The sequence below is a fragment of the Zootoca vivipara genome, chromosome 8 (assembly GCF_965207765.1).
Source record: "Zootoca vivipara chromosome 8, rZooViv2.hap1.1, whole genome shotgun sequence".
NCBI lineage: Eukaryota > Metazoa > Chordata > Lepidosauria > Squamata > Lacertidae > Zootoca > Zootoca vivipara.
The window spans coordinates 77,562,955-77,581,691 of record NC_142591.1 but is presented as its reverse complement, the minus strand read 5'-3'; the positions used below and the strand labels follow the sequence as shown (position 1 = coordinate 77,581,691).

The 18,737-nt window shown below is 46.8% G+C and overlaps 1 protein-coding gene across 2 annotated transcripts in view; it reads left to right on the top strand.

Moving 5' to 3' along the window:
• The first annotated feature begins 3,275 nt into the window (after nt 1–3,275).
• ADCY8 (adenylate cyclase 8) overlaps nt 3,276–18,737 on the top strand; it is a 107,315-nt gene continuing 91,853 nt past the window's right edge. The window contains exon 1 of one of the 2 annotated variants that reach the window (XM_060277612.2): nt 3,276–4,552. In XM_060277612.2, coding sequence (XP_060133595.2) covers nt 3,680–4,552 — 873 coding nt within the window. In that variant the 5' untranslated portion in view covers nt 3,276–3,679. The remainder of the gene's footprint in view (nt 4,553–18,737) is intronic. The other variant, XM_060277611.2, reaches the window with a different exon arrangement.

Sequence of the window (18,737 nt, the reverse complement as noted above, 5' to 3'; positions counted from 1 at the left end):
TCCTGCAACTGGAGTGCCTTTAGTTCAAGGACAGGGAATCTGTGGCCTTCAAGATGCTGTTGGATCGCAGTTCCCACTATCCCTGACCACTGTCCGTGGTGGAAGTTAGAGTCCAACAATTTATGAAGTTCCACAGGTTCCCGCATCCCTGTTCTAGTTGAATGGCCGAGTACTGAACCTCGGACTTTCTGCACGAAAAGCACATGCCGTACCATTGCTCTCTGGACCCTCCCCATGTTCCTTGTATACATGAATAAAAACCATGTATCTCATAAAGCCTGGAGACTATGTACCTTATAATGTGATCTCTATCATCACAGGCTGTAGCTCTATTACTCTTTGTACCCAAGCACATTCTGTCTTTTTTTTTTTTAAGCACAGTTCTGTGTTTACTGTTCCCTATATTAGTGGATCGTGAGTGACCATTCAAAGTCAGAAGAAGCCAATTCCTCAGATACTGTTAGCCTGGGAAATGTTTTCTTACCCCCATGGATGCTTGACCTTTTCTAAGCTCCAAAAGGAATGACTGTGAGATGTCTTGCCCAACAGCAGAGATACCAAAACCTGAGCATATTTCCACCCTTTGAATTAAAACTTAACCCACATTATTTCCAACACTGGAGGCAATAGGAGGCAGTAATGCTTCCAAATACCAGTTGCTAGAAACCACAGGAGAGGAGAGGGCTCCTGGGCTCAGGTCCTGATTGCAGCTTTCCCACAGACATCTGGTTGGCCACTGTAAGAACAGGCTGCTGGACTAGGTGGGCCATTGCCTGATCTACCGGTAGTTGGTTCTTCATAAGTTCTTACAGCCAACAGAGCTTTGTTGTTGTTGTTTAGTCGTTTAGTCGTGTCCGACTCTTCGTGACCCCATAGACCATAGCACGCCAGGCACTCCTGTCTTGCACTGCCTCCCGCAGTTTGGTCAAACTCATGTTCGTAGCTCCGAGAACACTGTCCAACCATCTCGTCCTCTGGCGTCCCCTTCTCCTTGTGCCCTCCATCTTTCCCAAAATCAGGGTCTTTTCCAAGGATTCTTCTCTTCTCATGAGGTGGCCAAAGTCTTGGAGCCTCAGCTTCACGATCTGAGTTACCTAGCTAGAAACAGAGCTACCTAGCTAGAAAGAAGCAGTTGACCTCCTCTGTATGTGTGACATAATAGTGGACAGGATCAGGCCCTATAACTCACCCTGAAGTTTGGGGGCGAGGAGAACGAATGGAACCCAAAAACGAAGAAGACTTCTTTTGTTTTCTGCGGGCTATAAGCCAGGTGTGTTGATGTTTGTAATACTAATATTGGTAATAAATAGTAGTATTCCTAGTGATTTTGGAATCACTTTGGGGGCAGAGACTCCACGTCAGTGGGTCTTGCGATTTAGCGCTTCAGATTGCACCTTCTGGGTGGAAAGCAGACTTTGATTCCAAGTGAGTTCGCACTGGTTGCCTGTGAAGTTAGTCCTAAGCAGGGTGAGTGGAACTCAGCAGGAACCCCCTACCCACTGGCTCATTCGGATCCATCCCTTTGGGGACAATGTGCGTGTCTTGGGGGTGCTGTTGGTGGTGGTGGGGAGAGAGATGGTACTTCTTTAAGTGGGCGCACAGGGGAGCGGGAGCAGTAGAGCCTGACGTCACTGGGCCATCAGCTGACCGAGCCGGGCTCTGCCTTTCCCAGTAGAAGCAGCGGCGGCGGCAAGAGGAGCTCCCGCCACGGAACCAGCTCTCCTGAGCTCCGGATTATCTTTTCCCTCGCTCGCTTGCTCTGATTCCACTCTCAGAGGGCTAACAGGAAATCGCGGCTGCGGTGGACCAGAGCAGGACCCGAGGGCGCCGGAAATGCCCAATCGGCGGAGCTGCTGTTAGCCCAGCAGCTGCCCAAGGGGCGGATGGACGGATGGGGGGCGCACGGAGCAGCGAGGAGTAAACAGCCCCCTCGGGGCGGGGGTAGGAGGAGCCCTCTGACTTTCCGGATGCCCCAAACTCCTGCCATCCCGGGGCAGCTGCTCTGAAGGGCGGCCCCTTCGCCTCTTTCTTTCTTTCTTTCTTTCTTTTTTTTTGGGGGGGGCTCCTTGGATCTCATAAAGCATCCCCTCCCCTCGAGGTAGCGGCATGTTAGACTGAAGGCTCTGGTTAGGCTTTGGGGAAGGGGAAGAGGGAGAAGGAGGAAGGTTGGAGAGGGAGGGAGATCGGTTTAAAGCGGCGTGGGAAGCGCAATGAGGACCGTCGCCTAACCATTACGCGCCGCGCGTCAAAGAGATGCCCAGCGAGGCATCCCGCCGACGGCTCCTCTCTCCTCCTGCGGGGAAACCTGAAGTCGCCGAGCCGTGAGCCGCCAACCACTGCGTCCCCCACCCCGACTGCTTCCCTCCCCATCGCCAAGCCGGCCATGTCTCGCTGCTGCAAGTCTCCGATCTCCCGAAAGAAAAGGAAAACTCTTTGCATCTTCCTGCGCGGCTGGAGTTTCCCTGGATCGCTCTCGGCGCGCGCTTGGAAAGAGGCGACTCCGGGCCAGGCGCGAGCTCCAGCTCCCTTGACCTTGTCAGCTTCGCACCTCGCCTCCCGCTTGGACCACCGGCAGCCTTGTCAATTTCGGGAGTGAGACCAGCGCCCCGGTTGGGGTCTCCTTAGGCATTTTCTCTCCCTTTCGGTTTCTAACCTCCTTCCCGTTTCAATCCTCTCGGTTCTTCCTCTTTGTGGCACGGATGGCTGATCCTGATAGGCGACTACGCCGCGGATTATAGCAAACCAGCGATCACCTTTCTCTCGCCCTCTCAGCTGCAGCTGTACAGATATATATATATAAGTACCCGTGTGAAAGGAACAGATCTTCCATCAAGCTCCTAGAACCCTCCAGGTGGTCACTTCCCTCTCCCTCTCCTAAGAAGTTGCATGATGTTGTTGTTGCTGTAATTAATGCACCTGTAATATTCTACAATATATACATATATATATATATCTTTAAGAAAAACAACCACCCACCTATATCACTATTGCATAGGGCTCTCATTTCTCTTCTGCAAGAAGTCATATCCAATTGACAGACCACATGCTCTGGATTCAGTCCCTGCCGTTTCCAGTTGCAGGGATCTCCACAGCAGGACTGGGAAGGGTTTGAACCTGGAACCTCAGAGAGCCAATCAGAGGAGGGAGTCCTCTGCTTTATGGACCAATGGTCTGGCTCATCCTAAGGCAACTTCCAATATCCAACAGTACGCCATGCTTTCTGAATGTAGGATGGGAGCCACCAACCTGCCCTCCTTTCATTGGCTCGGTCTGAAGGGCACTTTTTGCCTCTCTGTTGGTGTCTTTCCCCTCCTTGCCTTTGGATTCTGCGGCGCCAAGCAGGGACCCACAAGGATGTGGCTTTGATTGCACTGGACTTTTGACCACGCTGTTAGCAAGAAGGGCCTTCTGTTTCTCAATCTGCTTCCCCCACCCCCGCCAGCTGTAATAATAACCTGGGGGGCAGGGGCAGATGCACTTTACAAAGCCAACCCCCCATGCAAAGGTCTATCCAGTGCCAAAAAGGCATGGGGTGTCCCCTTTCTTCTGCAATAATTGACTGACCCTTGATCCCCCCCACCCCGTCTGCCTAGGGGGTAGGGGGCAGCCACCGCCTTTCAATGTGATACACCCTCCCTCTCCTGCTGCTGCTGCTGCCGCCACCACCCCGAGCCACACGATGGAGCTATCCGAGGTGCGCTGCCTGAGCGACAGCGACGAGTTGTACACCATCAACCAGACGCCCCCTAGCAGCGGCGCTCGCTCCCAGCGCCTGCTGTGGCAGACGGCGGTCCGCCACATCACTGAGCAGCGCTTCATCCAGGAGCACAGTGGAGGGAAAGTGCTGGGCTCGGAGGAGTCCTTCTGCTCCAACCACTCCCACCATCCGCGGTCAGCAGGCAAGAGCCTCGGCGGCCACAACAATGGGGGAACCAAAGTCTTCCCGGAGCGCACGAGCAGCAGCGGGGACCTGGGCTTCCTGCAGCTCGACTGCGCTCCCAGCAACTCAGACTTCTTCCTCAACTGGGGCTACACGTACCGCGGCGTGATCTTCCCTACCTTGCGCAACTCCTTCAAGTCCCGGGACTTGGAGCGCCTCTACCAACGCTACTTCCTGGGCCAGAGGCGCAAGTCCGAGGTGGTGGTGAACATCTTGGATGTGCTCACCAAGCTGACCCTCCTGCTGCTCCACCTCACCTTGGCCTCGGCCCCTATGGACCCCATCAAGGGCATCCTGCTGGGCTTCTTCACGGGCATCGAGGTGGTCATCTGTGCCTTAGTGGTGGTCAGGAAGGATACGACCTCCTACACCTACCTGCAGTACAGTGGGGTGGTCACTTGGGTGGCCATGGCCACACAGATCCTGGCCGCCGGCCTTGGCTGTGGTCTTCTCGGAGACGGCATTGGCTATGTGCTCTTCACGCTCTTTGCCACCTACAGCATGCTGCCTCTGCCCCTCACCTGGGCTATCCTGGCCGGCTTAGTCACCTCCGTTCTGCAACTCGTCATGCAGCTGGTGATCCCGAGGCAAACCATGACCTCCATCAACCAGGTATTTCCTGTGGGTTCATCGTTCTTTCTCTCCCCGAAGTCACCTTTAGTGGGGCAACTTGTAAGGACACATGTTCATCTCCCCCATGAGCTGGGTTACTAAGGCAGCTAGGCATCATCATTGAGTCAAGCTATCCTTTCTCATAATGGGTTGATTATATCCTAGCAAGGATGTGCTGGTGCATTCATAATCCTGATTAATGCAAGAGGAATTACAGGTTCAGACATCTAGCTCTGTTTAGGGTGGGGAGAGGGAGGAGGCAGTGAAACCTTATGAGGAACGACACATAAAAGTTGGGCTTTTCTCATGATCAAACAACCCATGTCATGGAAATCTAATGTCCTCGTATCCATATTTTAGTCACTTAGATGGAGATGCAAAAGGAAGGCTATATTGAAGAGCACCCATCCTTAATCTCTATGTCCATCTGACAGGAGTAGCCAACTTGGCACCCAGATGTTAGATTGCAACTCCCATCTGCATCCCGACCTCTTACATATGTATCCCACTCTTCCTCCAAGGACCTCGGGACGCTCATGAGCTTGTCTCATGTCATCCTCACCACATCTCTGTGTAGTAGGTTAGGCAGAGAGGCAGCAGCTGGTCCAAAATTCTCCAGGTCCGAAGAGTCCGAATGCAGGTCTCCTGCCCCAAGTCCACCACTGCACTCCTGGTCCAAGACCAGCTGTGTCCACTGCAACATTACCTAGTGGGTCCTCCATATTCCCCTCCACTCAATATTCTCATCTTTAGTTGATACTTGCACCGAGTGGAGTTAAAAGAATCCACCTGGAAGCAGAATTTAGAAGGCGGTAGATATATTGATGCACCTGAATGTTTTGCAAAACACACAGGCAAGCTCATTGCAACCCTAAAATGCTGCTTTCAATCCCTGAAGCTATTTTGGCAACCATTAACAAGGTTAATCAAGAAGGAGAACGGTTTCAGTTGGATATACTGTACCTTTCCTTATTTTTGGATTCTCGGTTTCTGCCTGTATCGTGCTAATATGGAGCATATTGGAATGGCACTTCTCACCTTGCAGTGGGTGAGGTGTCAGTTCGCAGATCCCTACCGCTTGTGCACATTTTTCAATGGGCTTGACAATCTGTGTTTGACACCTTCAAATCTGTCCTGATTGCATACAATGATGGATGAAGCAGGGAAAGTAGCAATATATGCCTGGAGCCACCTGATCCATGGTTCCACTTGGAGCCATGCCTGTGGTCGAATTAGCATCGAACCTTAGTGTCCAAGAAGTAAATCAGATCATCTCTCCATTAAATGAGAGTGTTCATTGGGGTAGTGCTAGTTTCTTAGTTCCTGGGCTGCTGTCGCTGGGGTGTTTTGTTCCCCCAACCCTCTGCAAAACAGTATTCAATCTCAAAAAATAAAAAATAAAAGTGCAGATCATGCCAAATGGCTTTTGCTGGGGGTCCGGTTCTCTGTTTCTGCCACCTGGACAAAGGTTTTGAGTGATGAGGTCTCGAAAGAAGTAATTGTTATGGCAGTCTTGGCTCCCGGCAGTTTCTAATTTATCAGGGATTAATTATGGTGAACAGGGAGAGATCAGTCACTTTTGTCATTTATTTGGCATACACGAGAGTCAGCTTGGTCAGAGTGCTGGACTCTCAAATCCGCACTCAGCCATGAAAGTTACTAGGTGAGTTTGGGCCAGTCAGAGTCTCTCTGCCTAATCTACCTCACAGGGTTGTTGTGAGTAAAATTTCGAAGAGGAGGAGAGCCACACTCACCACCTTGAGCTACTCAGAGAAAAGGTGGGGTATTAATGTAACAATATAATACATAAATGAATCAGTTTAAACTATTCCTAAATTTCTTTTCTGAAGGCAGAAATATATTAAGAATTGAAACAAAAATCCATTTTCTTTTATTGCAAGTTTCAAGATATATGTGGTGCTTTTTTAAAAAAAAGAAGAAGAATCTTCCATCAAGTAAATAAATAATGCCAGCTGTATTTATAAAATAAACAAACTGGAAAGCTTGCAGGTCTAAGGATTATTTTGCTGTGTGACACAATGCAATCGAACATTTTACAGGGGCATAAGATCTAAAAAGTGGAAAGTCTCATCTGCTCTAGAAATTGTCTTGCTGATAGGAATCGACTTTATTTATTTATTTATTTATTTATTAAAAATCCAAGAGAAATGTTTTCTGCACTTAACAGTTTGCAGGTGGGGCGAGCCCTTAAATACTTAACAATTGCCTTTTGATACACAATTTCGGATTATTTAAGGTTCACAGCCCCCATTTTTTCAAAGGACTCTAGTGGCAGCTTGACCTGTAGCAGGAATTGACAAACAAAGGGTTTTTGTTTGTTTTTTACAATCATGAGAAAACCTCATCACCTACTGTAAGACATAGTTGGCAACCCCTTTCATACATGCCTTTAAGTCAGAAGAGAGAACCCAGAACAGATCATTTGGTTTAGGAAGCACTGGAGGAGGGGGAGATGGAAATGATTTCTGGACTAATAGTTTATTGGCACCTAAGATCACTAGAGCCCCGATTCTAGATCCTGTTTTCAGTGCCAAGGGCTCAGCAATGTGATATGTGTTGCAGCAGTTTTGAAGAAAGCACCTCTGAGCAAGTTCAGAGTGTATTTTACCACCCTGGAAGCCTACAAACATCTGAGAGTACGGAGTCCAGTACAGCTCAGAGTACAGCTTTTTCATTAGGATTGTGACCCCATTTGCGCCATTTTACAAACTGGATCGGAAATGGGACTAACTTTCTTATGCTCTAGCAACCTCTCAAATCAAAGCTGGGACCTGCAGATCAATCTCTCCTATGTGTGCTCATTTATTTAACTCTCATTTCCACCAAACACAGCAGCTTCCAATAACTTGACAACCTTTTAGGAATCGGTTTGGTATACCCCCTTCCTTAGAATATAAGAATAAGAATATCATTTTGACACTTTCCTTTCTTATTCTCATTTCTAGCTTCCTTGCTTCTATTCCTTCATCAGTCATTTTCCTGCAGCATTTGTGCAACCCATGTTCACATCACTCTGTGATAGTTATAGCCAGGGTTGGCAACAGAAGCTGACCAAGTCAGGAAAATGCCAAGGGCGGGGATGCAAAGTGGGTGAGCTGGATGGCATTAGACTGACCACCTGGGCTTTCAGTCCACAATAGCCCAGACTTGGCTGATGGGACGGGGAAGAAATTGCCCATTTTTGTTGTGATCTGATACCTCATTTTAGCAGTATGAATTTTGAGTGTCTGTACCTGGCGTTTGAAGACAGGGACTCACAAACATCCAATGAAGCTGAAAGACAATAGGAAGCACTTCTTGCTTTTGCAGTGTGTGGTTAAAATATGGACCTCACCCCCACCAGAGCCAGTGATGGACACCAACATGGGTGGAATTAAAAGGGAGGATAATACTGCTGCACACGAGTCCTGCTTGCAGGTTTTCCCATAGATGCCTGGTTGGCCACTACAAGAACAGAGTTCTGGACTAGATATGCCTTTGGCCTGAACCAGCAGGCTCGTCTTATGATCCTAGGTTTCTGCTTGCTGCACAGAGAGAGGGCAAGCACAGGGATGTAGGAACCTGCCATACATCACACCTGACTCCTGCTCTAGCTAGCTAGCAGGGGACAGGCTGGGGACTGAACCAGGGACCTTCTAAATGCAAGGCAGATACCTTGCCGCTCCCGGGATGCAGTGAGAGGGCTCAGAGAAGCAATGGTGGCTGCTGTTTGCCCAGTTTCCCCCACCACAGCAACCATTGCTTGCTCGCCCTTCTCTTTTCGAGTGGTGCGGCAGGGACGACTGGAACGTCTCTCTGTCCAGCCAGAGAGAACTGAGCGCTTATCTCCGCTGTCAGAGGAATTATACTTCTCCATACCAGTTGTGAGATGTTATTAGCATTTGTGCCAAAGGCCCTGGTAAAGAAGTTCTGTATAATGAAGATGCCCAATGCACCTATGCTAGGAGGGAATCTAAGGAGCTGTCAGAGCAAATGTCCTCTGCTGGGCTGCCACCACCTGAACTTCAGAGGGTTGCAGAACTACCAAGAGGGCCCTGTCTGCCGATTTAACACCCAGGAAGGTCTGTAGGGTAGGATGAGGTCTCTCAGATATTTGGGCCTGAGTCACCTAGGGCTAAGTCATGCAGTCCAGCCATATGAAGAGGTCAGAACATATGCTTAAAAAGGTAAATGTAAAGGTAAAGGGGCCCCTGACCATCAGCTCCAGTCGTGTCCGACTCTGGGGTTGCGGCGCTCATCTCGCTCTATAGGCCGAGGGAGCCAGCATTTGTCCGCAGACAGCTTCCGGGTCATGTGGCCAGCATGACAAAGCTGCTTCTGGCGAACCAGAGCAGCGCACAGAAATGCTGTTTACCTTCCCGCCGGAGCGGTCCCTATTTATCTACTTGCACTTTGATGTGCTTTCGAACTGCTAGGTGGGCAGGAGCTGGGACCGAGCAACGGGAGCTCACCCTGTTGCAGGGATTCAAACCACCGACCTTCTGATCAGCAAACCCTAGACTCTGTGGTTTAACCCACAGCGCCACCTGGGTCTATGCTACTCTTGGTCTAAAATGTCTCTTGCGGGAGGAGGTCCCCATGTCCTTGATGGGGCAAGACCATTTCTTAGGAAACACCTGCAGCGTGCCACAAATTTTAGTAACTTCTAGCCAATTTGCTACAACTGGTTTCTTATCAACCTGATGCCAAAACCTGGTTTTCATAACAATACAGCTTGGGCTATCCTCGTACCGGTAGTTGCTTGCACCAGGAACTGCACAAGCAAGGTGGGTGCATGCTGTGTTTCATCCCAGCTTATTTTCCCGGACCACTCAGCGGATTTGATCAAGCTAGATCTGATTTCAGGAGGCGGCGCTGGGAGTCTCTGCTCCACCCTGCAGCTGTTGTGACTCCCATAAACCTTAATAGGATTATGTTATTATGGCTAGACTGGTGTAGATGGCTGTCTCGGTGTGTCTGAATTCAATGTCTTCCCACACCCACAGTTCAGACATTTCACAAGGAAAAGTAAGTGATGATTCAGTCCCAGAGTAATTTGCACATATTGGTTTCCTGATAACTCTTAGCTTCTAGATTTCAACCCATCTTCTGAAGGCAGTAGATGTAGGTGGGTGTGCATGCTTGCACACAGACTATGTAAATAATTTACAGAATTTATTCTCATAGGGTTTCTCCTCCAAAAAAAAACCTTCCTTCTCTTGTAATACTAGAAACCCAGGTTCAGGAGAGACAAAAGGAAGTTCTTCTTCACACAATGCATAGTGAATGCCATACCGCATGACGTAGGAATGACCACCAACCTAGATGGCTTTAAATTCATGGTGGTTAAGGCAATCAATGGCTACCAGCAGAGATGGGAGGGCTATACCTCCGATGTCAGAGGCCACCTGCATCTGAATTGCAAGGTGCTGGGGATCGGGATTGTTTTTGCACACATGCCTGACTTGTAGCCTTCCCAGAGGCATCTCCTTGGCCATGGAAATGGGAGGCTGGACTAGGCAAACCCTTGTTCAGATCCAGAAGGATTCTTCTAATGTTCCTAAGATGCAGAGGCGGTCAGTAGCTTAGGTTGTCCACCCACACCAAGAGGTACATAGGTGGTATGTAGCTGCTGGATATTAGCTGCTGGCGAGGAACAACAGGGAAAGTCCATCACCCCAAAGAGAGGCTTTAAAGACGTTTGGTTGGCAGTAGATGGAAACAGAACAACCCACCACACGGTCGATCTCACCCTGCATGGAAGTTCTTATACTCCTGTACCCTTTCAATAAGCTGCTGTGCTCTAGTGTCCATCCATCCTTGTATTTGGGGGTCACAGACTCCTAACTTTAGAGCATGGGTAGGCAAACTAAGGCCCGGGGGCCAGATCCGGCTCAAACGCCTTCTAAATCCGGACCAAGGACAGTCCGGGAATCAGCGTGTTTATGTGTAGAATGTGTGCTTTTATTTAAAATGCATCTCTGGGTTATTTGTGGGACATAGGAATCCATTCGTGTGTCGTCCCCCCCCCCCAATATAGTCTGGCCTCGCACAAGGTCTGAGTGACATTGGCCTGGCCCCCTGCTGGAAAAGTTTGCTGACCCCTGCTTTAGAGCATGGTCCCTCCACCCACCTGCCCCCATTGGACAAAAGAGTTTGTGAGTCTGGTACATTTCCTTGGCAAGATTTCTGTTAGGGTACCTCAGTCTTCTTCAAGTATTTATGAAAGCTTTACAAGCCCATCTGCTTTCCTTGCCTTTTAATTGAGAGGTTTTATTGCATGGGCTGCTACTGCTGGTGGGTTGTTAGCATTTACTGACTTATATTGCAATGGGATGTTTTTGTAGCGGTTTGAGCTGCCTGTTTCGATGCTTCTCTTCTTAGTGAAATTGCGTATTTGCTATTCATGTGAGCCACCTTGGGCAGGCTGTAGTCTGGAAAGGCACTTCGGAAATATCTTTAAGGGGGTTGTGTTGAATATTAGCTTCGACACTTAGATAGGCTTTGACACTCCAGCTTCGTGTATGATCATTGTTTCTTGAAAGTTGGCAACACTTTAAATGCCAGTGGTCATAACTTCAGAACTACTCAATCGTTTATCAACCAGTCCAACAGCCAGTTGTAACTATAGTAATTGTTTTATTCTGGACTATTCAAAGAGGAAAGGTAGCTAACAAACTCAACTCCCTGTCATGCTTACTTATAAATTTTAGTTGTAGTGTTTAACTGGCATGTATTAATATTCTGAAGTTTAAGAAAAATGCACAAACTGAGTTCCTTCTTACACCTATCACCTTCTATTTTGTTGACATAAGTAACTTAACTGCAGAAGGAAGTTCCTCTTGGGAGTATGTTGTCATAAGCGTTCCCTCCATTTAAGCTAAATTTCTGTTCTATGTTGATCCTACCTTTTTTCTGTATATTTGTCAAAGTGCTTGCATCTTATTTGATGCAAATGAACTTGCAGATCATTACTCTAATAAAAAGAAATTCTTGCCATTTGCAAGAACCACATCAGGTGAGCCTTACCTTTGGCACGGCCGCCATCCCTGTCCCTTGCTTGTTTAAGAGAAGGGAAAAAGAGAAATGGGGCAAAATGGAAGAGAGATAAATAAGATGAATATAAACACATAGAAGGGAAGAAGGAAGGCATGGTGTGGAATTGATTTTTCATCTTGTGCACAATACCTGGGAGTAAAGCCCAGTGAACTGAGTGGGAGAGACATGCCTAAAATAAGAACACAAGACAAGCCTGCTGGATCAGGTCCATGGTCCACCAAGTCCACCATCCTGCTCTCACAGGGACTGACCAGATGGGAAGTTGGTAAGCTGGACATGAGTATCACAGCATTCCCCTCACCTGCAATTCTGAACAACTAGCATAATTGCAGTGCAACACTGGGGGTTCATGCTAAAGGAGATGTGTGTATGCAACGGTTAGCCCAGGGATGTGGATCCTGCATCCCTCCAGGTCTTCTTGGACTACAGCATGGATGGTAAAGTCTTGACCAGGCATCCCCAAACTTCGGCCCTCCAGATGTTTTGGACTACAATTCCCATCTTCCCCGACCACTGGTCCTGTTAGCTAGGGATCATGGGAGTTGTAGGCCAAAACATCTGGAGGGCCGCAGTTTGTGGATGCCTCATCTTGACCCTCCAGATGTTGCTAAACTTCAGCTCCTGGTCACCCCTGACCATTGGCCATGCTGGCTGGGGATTATGGAAGTTGGAATCCAACAACATCTGGAGAGCCACAGGATTCCCCATCCCTGGCTTAGTCAATCAGTGTACTGATTTAATAATCTAAACTTTTGATTGACTAGAAAGGGGTCCCCACTTAATCAAGCAGCTGATATTTAAACAAGAACATACATGCATTTACTTTAATACAGGAATTTATGGAAACTGTAAATGGCACAAGGCACCTTGGGCAAGAACCAGGTGCTGTTGGACTACAATTCCCTTCACTTTTGACCATTGATCATGTTGGCCGGGGCTAATGGGAGTTGGGAATCCAGCAACAACTGGGGGGGGCAGCTTTATTTATTTAGTTTTTATTTGCAAAAATGTCTATATTGCCAGCCTTAAAGGGGGGAAAATTATTTTGGCTGTGAATGGCATAAAATCAACAGGAAAATGGCATCCGCAAAACTAGTACAAAATGCATAAGAAATGTGTTTTGTGTTCCCCATCCCTGGTCTGCAGGAAAATTGATGAAAGGAGTGTCTGTAAGAAAGTACAGAGAATATTTCTCAGCCACAGCCAGCTCTAATCCCTCTGCAATTGTGATTGATTGGTTGATGTGTTATTTAAAATATTGCCATCCTAGCCTTCCATTCAACATGGACCTACAGGACAGCTTACAACAAAGTTAAAAAATACCAGACATAATACAGCTATATAAAAATTGCTGCCAGATAAAAGGAATGTGTTCCCACCAGACAATGCAGAAGGATAAGCAGCACCAGTATTTTACAGCCCTCCAGGAAATTACCATCTTAATTTTACACTGGAAAGCCAGCAAGGTAAGTTTAGAAAAGAGCAGTGTTCTTCAGCTCGGGGCTCCCAAGTGTTGTTCAACTATGAATCCTATCATCCTCAGACAGCTTAGCTCAAGGATGATGGGAGTTGTAGTCCAACAACATTTGGGGAGCCAAAGATGAAGAGCACTGGAGCAGAATGTTCCAAAAAGCTGGTACCTCTGTGGAAAAGCCCGATTCTGCGTTGCTACCCGCTACCTACTTCAGATCCATGCAGGGGTGCTGCTGGAAATTGTCTAAACATTGACTTGACTGGAAGAAAGCTATCCTTGAGACATTCCGGTTCCCAGGTCATTTAGGGGTAAGAAGATAAGATCGTAAGAGGAGCCAGCTGGATCAGGTTATTGGCCCATCTAGTCCAGCGTCCTGTTCTTACAGAGGCCAACCAGATACAACCTATGGAGGGTTCTGCCTTGGCTGCCCTTGATTTAGGACCTTAAAGTTTAAAAACAGCACTGAATTAGATGCTAGATATAATGGAAACCTGGTGGAATAAACAGGTTATTTCTGGGTACAAACTGTACAGGAAGAACAGGAAAATGTTTGTTTGTTTGTTTGTTTGTTTAGCAATCACATCAATGATAGAAAGATATAAAAAACAGTTCCAATACAGATGCAGAATGAGGATGATCTCAAAGACATCAAAAAGGAAAATAAAAAAATTCCTTCAGTAGCACCTTAAAGACCAACTAAGTTTTTATTTTGGTATGAGCTTTCGTGTGCATGCACACTTCTTCAGACTCAGTGTGCATGCACACTTTTGCTTCGACTCAGACCAACACGGCTACCTACCTGTAACATCAAAAAGGACACAGAGACCAATGAGCTAGAAAGGGACAGGATCCTGCACAGAATTACTGTGGGTGGAAATACCGCAGAGTAATTTTAGCATTGGCAACATGCTATTTATTGGCTACCTGACCAATGTCCAGGGTGATCTTGAGAAAGAGAATGAAATCACAGAGGCATCCACAGGAGGAAATGTTGGAGTAATGGGTGGCTTTAGTTCTGGTCAGAAGAAGTAGTTTCTAGATGCCCTAAATGATTGTGTTCTACAACAGCTTCTCATCAATCTAAACAGAAGGGAAGGCAACACTGAACTTAATCATAAACTGTGTCCAGAACATGGTTCAATATGTAAGTTAGGATGCATACTGCAAATTGGGAAAGGTACTGCTAGAGTCAGGTAAAGGTAAAGGACAGCTGGATGGTTAAGTCCAGTCAAAGGTGACTATGGGGTTGCGGCGCTCATCTCGCTTTTCAGGCCGAGGGAGCCGGCATTTACTAAAGAGTAGAAAAATCAAAACTATATACACCTAGAGAAATGAAAGGGAGGTGGGAAAGCTACGTAGCTACTTACCGGTAAAAGACTACTGGGGGAGCTGTCCACATGTCATGGTTCTGAAATGTTTTCTATTCTAAAGTTAGACTTGCAGCATTTTCATTTGGCTCCCTCTAGTGGAAACTTCTACACTTCTCACAAGCACAGTCTTTGAATTCTCTGTTTAGCTTTCATTCTAGATTTTTTTCCAATTAATCTGAAGAGCAGATGTCTCACAGAAGGGAAATATTAGATAGGATCTGTTCTATTTGAAGCAAAAAGAAGCTCTTCATGGAATCCTTTTCATTTGTTTGTTTGTTTTGAGTGAACCAATGTGTGAAATGTCTGTTTCCTTCATTCAGAAATAGGCATTTAGAGCATTACTTTACTTAAAAGTGTATAGATATTCGAACCTGGGGAATGAAAGTTTCATTTCCTGGTTCTAGACCATATTATTTGTACTCAGTTGTTTCTGCGCCAAGGAAAATTGAGAAGAAGCAAACTTTCTGAAGGGCTTTGCAGGCAAAAGAGTGGGGTGGGAGATCAGTACCTGTTCTGTCCAGTCAAGGGCATCTTGGGCAGGAGGGTTGGAATTGATCTATATGAGCAATTGGTCTGACCTAGTAAGATGCTGTCCTTACCTGAAAATATTTTGCTACGTAGAAAGTCTAAAGAGCATCAACTCTCCACTTTGTCAAAGCAGGGTTGAAGTCATGGGCACCAGTATCCAAATCTACACTGGGAACACATGCCCTCCAGTGCAGGGGCCCTGAAAATAGTGGAACTGCAAGTTGGAGCATAGGTGGCAGTGTTAGAAATTAGCCAGGCGCTAGGCGCATTTTGCATCTGGCTTTCAACCACTTCCGACCAAGTGAGGATGCCTTGGCACCGGGATAGAGCCTTCCTGACATCTCCACCATCTGGAGATGCATGTCTGGGGATCCTTGGAACTAGACTGTTTTCACACACTAATACCCCATTCTATGGAATTCTATCACTTATATTTTATCTGCACAATCAAAATGAATTTCAGGAACCAAAATGCTTTTTCTGTGCAGCCTGAGCAGAAGAGGTCCATTACAGTCAGTCCATCATTTGAAAAATATGGGGGCTGTCTTGCCCCCAAAATGACAAATGCCACCAGAGCATGCGCAGTCCCAAGTAGCTGACCACAGTGAGTTTGAGCATCAAACCTCAGGGATCCCCAGTAGATTTTATCCATAGCAGCAGCTCCTAGAAAACCAAGCTCGATGTGCTCTAACTTGATAGATGTTTACAAAGACTAGTTTTCTGTTCCTTCTGCATTGTTTGCAATGAAGGACATTATAAAGAAACAATGGCTCATATTTCAGATCACATTTCCTAACCACTATGCTGTATTGAATTCTGGCTTGCAATGAATCAGGAATCCCTCTGTGTGTATTTATTGCATGTGTTACAAAGTCCTAGCAATGGGAAAGCAGCTGGGCCATGCAATTCTTGGCTTCTGTTACTGCCACTCCCATAGTGACCATAATATGCCATCCATTTGTTTGCATGCATTCATGCGATTGTTTGCATAAATGACATGCCCTTCCATTTGTGTGTGTGTGTAACATTTTAATATGTGGTTTCCCTATTTAAGACAATGGTAGAAGTTTAGGGTTAGGAGTTTTCTGGAGGGATTAGAAGAAGGGTTGAGGAAATATTATAGAGTTTGTTTTTAATACTTTTTGTGTTTAGAGAGGTGTTTGGGTAGAGAGCTGCCGGTCTCCCTCTCTTTACTCTTTGCACCCAGTGGAAGGGGGTGCTCTGAGGGGAGAGGGAGGGGTAGAAGGAAACCCGGACACAAAAATGGAACCTTTAGAGTGCTGGGCCCCTCGGGTTATCCTCGTGGCAGGAGGGGACTCGGAGGGGGAGCAGCATGAAGAAGGAGGAGGATTAAGTTAATATGATAAGAATAAGATTTTGAATTAGAATAGAAAATCCGCCATAATCAATTAAAGAAGTTAGGGAAACCAGGAGGAAGAGAATTGAGGAAGCCACAAACAAATTGTTAAGAAAATAAGATTTGGGAATTTATATTTTTTCTTTTTTCTTTTTCTTTTTTCTTGGTCTTGTTTTTTCCTTTTTCCTTTTGTTGTTTTATTGTTAAGTAGATTGTTATGTGGAAGAATTAGCTGGGGGGGAAAACCAAACCTCAGAGCTCCTCCGCCTCTGTCCTCTCAGTGGCAGGGGGGGGAGGAGGAGGGAGGGGGGAGGTTAAACCCAGCTTAAAATGGACCCCTTTGTTTCCCAATGCCCATGGGTATCACTGGTGGCAGAAGTGGCCTTGTGGGTGGAGGGAAAATGAAGGGACAGAGTTTATTTTGTATGTTTTGTTTGTCTTGTTTCTACAAAAACTAATAAAATTATTTATTAAAAAAAAGACAATGGTAGCATGGACCTGGAGACAAATGTTGTAAAATCCCACAGAAAACTGCATATTGTGCCATATTTGGGGTTCTGCTTAGACAGAACTAATTGAAAATGTCAAATTCTACCCACTGGCTTACAGGTGAAGTTTGTCCTAGGAAAGAACAGCCAGTCTTCTCTCCATATATATTTGCCACTTCGCATGTGATAAATATAATGTGAAATACAACCTCTGGCCCATGGGCTGAATAGGACTTGCCAAGCCATTTTGCTCAAGCCATCCCCCCCCCCCCGCCAATCCCCTGGTGTCACATATGACACCAGTATGGGCAGGTAAAAAGGCAGCCGAGCTGAGCCAAAAGGAGCTTCTGAACTGCTGCCAATCAGCTGATCATCTGCACTTTGTAAGACTTCATGTGCTGTGCTTCTGAGGCTGATCTGCAAGCATTTGAAGCACAAAGATCAGCTAAGTGCTAGGCTTCTGAAGCACCAATTATCAGCTGTTGGACAGGACTTCAAAGCACAGCATAGAATTCTTTGCCCCTGGTATAGTCTGTTTGGGGCAAGATTTCCCAAACTTGGATCTCCAGCTGTTTTTGGACTACCATTCCCATCATCCACCGATCCTGCTAGCTACAGATGATGGGATTTGTAGTCCAAAAACAGCTGAAGACCCACATTTGGAAACCTCTGGTATAGAGGCAGCTGAGTCAAGCCTCTCAAGGATCAAGCTTTTTGGAAGCAAAAATACATGGATGTAAAATAAACAACTGCTTCAGAGAGGGATTAGGTGTTAAGGTGACATGCTCAGTGGAGAGATTGAGAAATGCAAAAAAGGGGCTCCCGACGAAATGTGTTTATATTTTGGGAGAAGTTCATTACTCACACAGGATTTTACATCTGTTCAGTTTGGAGGTAGTTGTCTCTTTGTCAGAAAGAAGAGTTTAGCATCACAGGTGCCTCTTCCTATTCAGCAAATGTGATGAATAAGACTTCCTTTCTTGGAGAACAGTGTTCATTACTAGGAGCTGTCTGTCTGCATCATGATTAACTGAAAATTTCGAGCATTCAGTGTGTCTCAGCTTTAACTGAACATTTTCTTCCTGCAGTGGGGAGGGGGCAGGGCTCAGGGCTCCTTGCCGATGACAGTTGATTTTGCTACTTTGTGTGAAGTCTACAGAATCTAGTATTACTATTTTTATCACAGTTGTATTCCACTGTTCCTCCAAGGAGCTCATGGCAGCATACGTAGTTCTCCTACCTCTACATTTCATCCTAACCGGTGAGGTAAGGTAAAGGTAAAGGGGCCCCTGACCATCAGGTCCAGTCGTGTCCGACTCTGCGGTTGCGGCACTCATCTCGCTCTATAGGCCGAAGGAGCCAGCGTTTGTCCGCAGACAGCTTCTGGGTCATGTGGCCAGCATGACAAAGCTGCTTGTGGCGAACCAGAGCAGCGCATGGAAACGCCGTTTACCTTCCCGCCAGAGTGGTACCTATTTATCTACTTGCACTTTGATGTGCTTTCGAACTGCTAGGTTGGCAGGAGCTGGGACCGAGCAACGGGAGTTCACCCCATTGCAGGGATTCGAACCGCTGACCTTCTGATCAGCAAGCCCTAGACTCTGTGGCTTAACCCACAGCGCCACCTGGGTCCCTACCTATGAGGTAGGCTGGGCCAAAAGACAGTGACTGCCCCAAGGTTCTCACCCCATGTGAGTTTCATGGCTGAGTGGCAATTTGAACCCATCTTTATCCATCTTTAGGCACCAGACAACAACCTTTCTCTTTTCCCAGGCTTTGTATACCGTAGCTGCACTTTGGGGGGGGGGTTGGTTGTTCTTCGTTGTTTTTGATGGTTTTTTGGGTCAGTCTGTGGAAAAAAGAAACGAATAACTGTAGTAGTAGTAGTAGTAGTAGTAGTAGTAGTAGT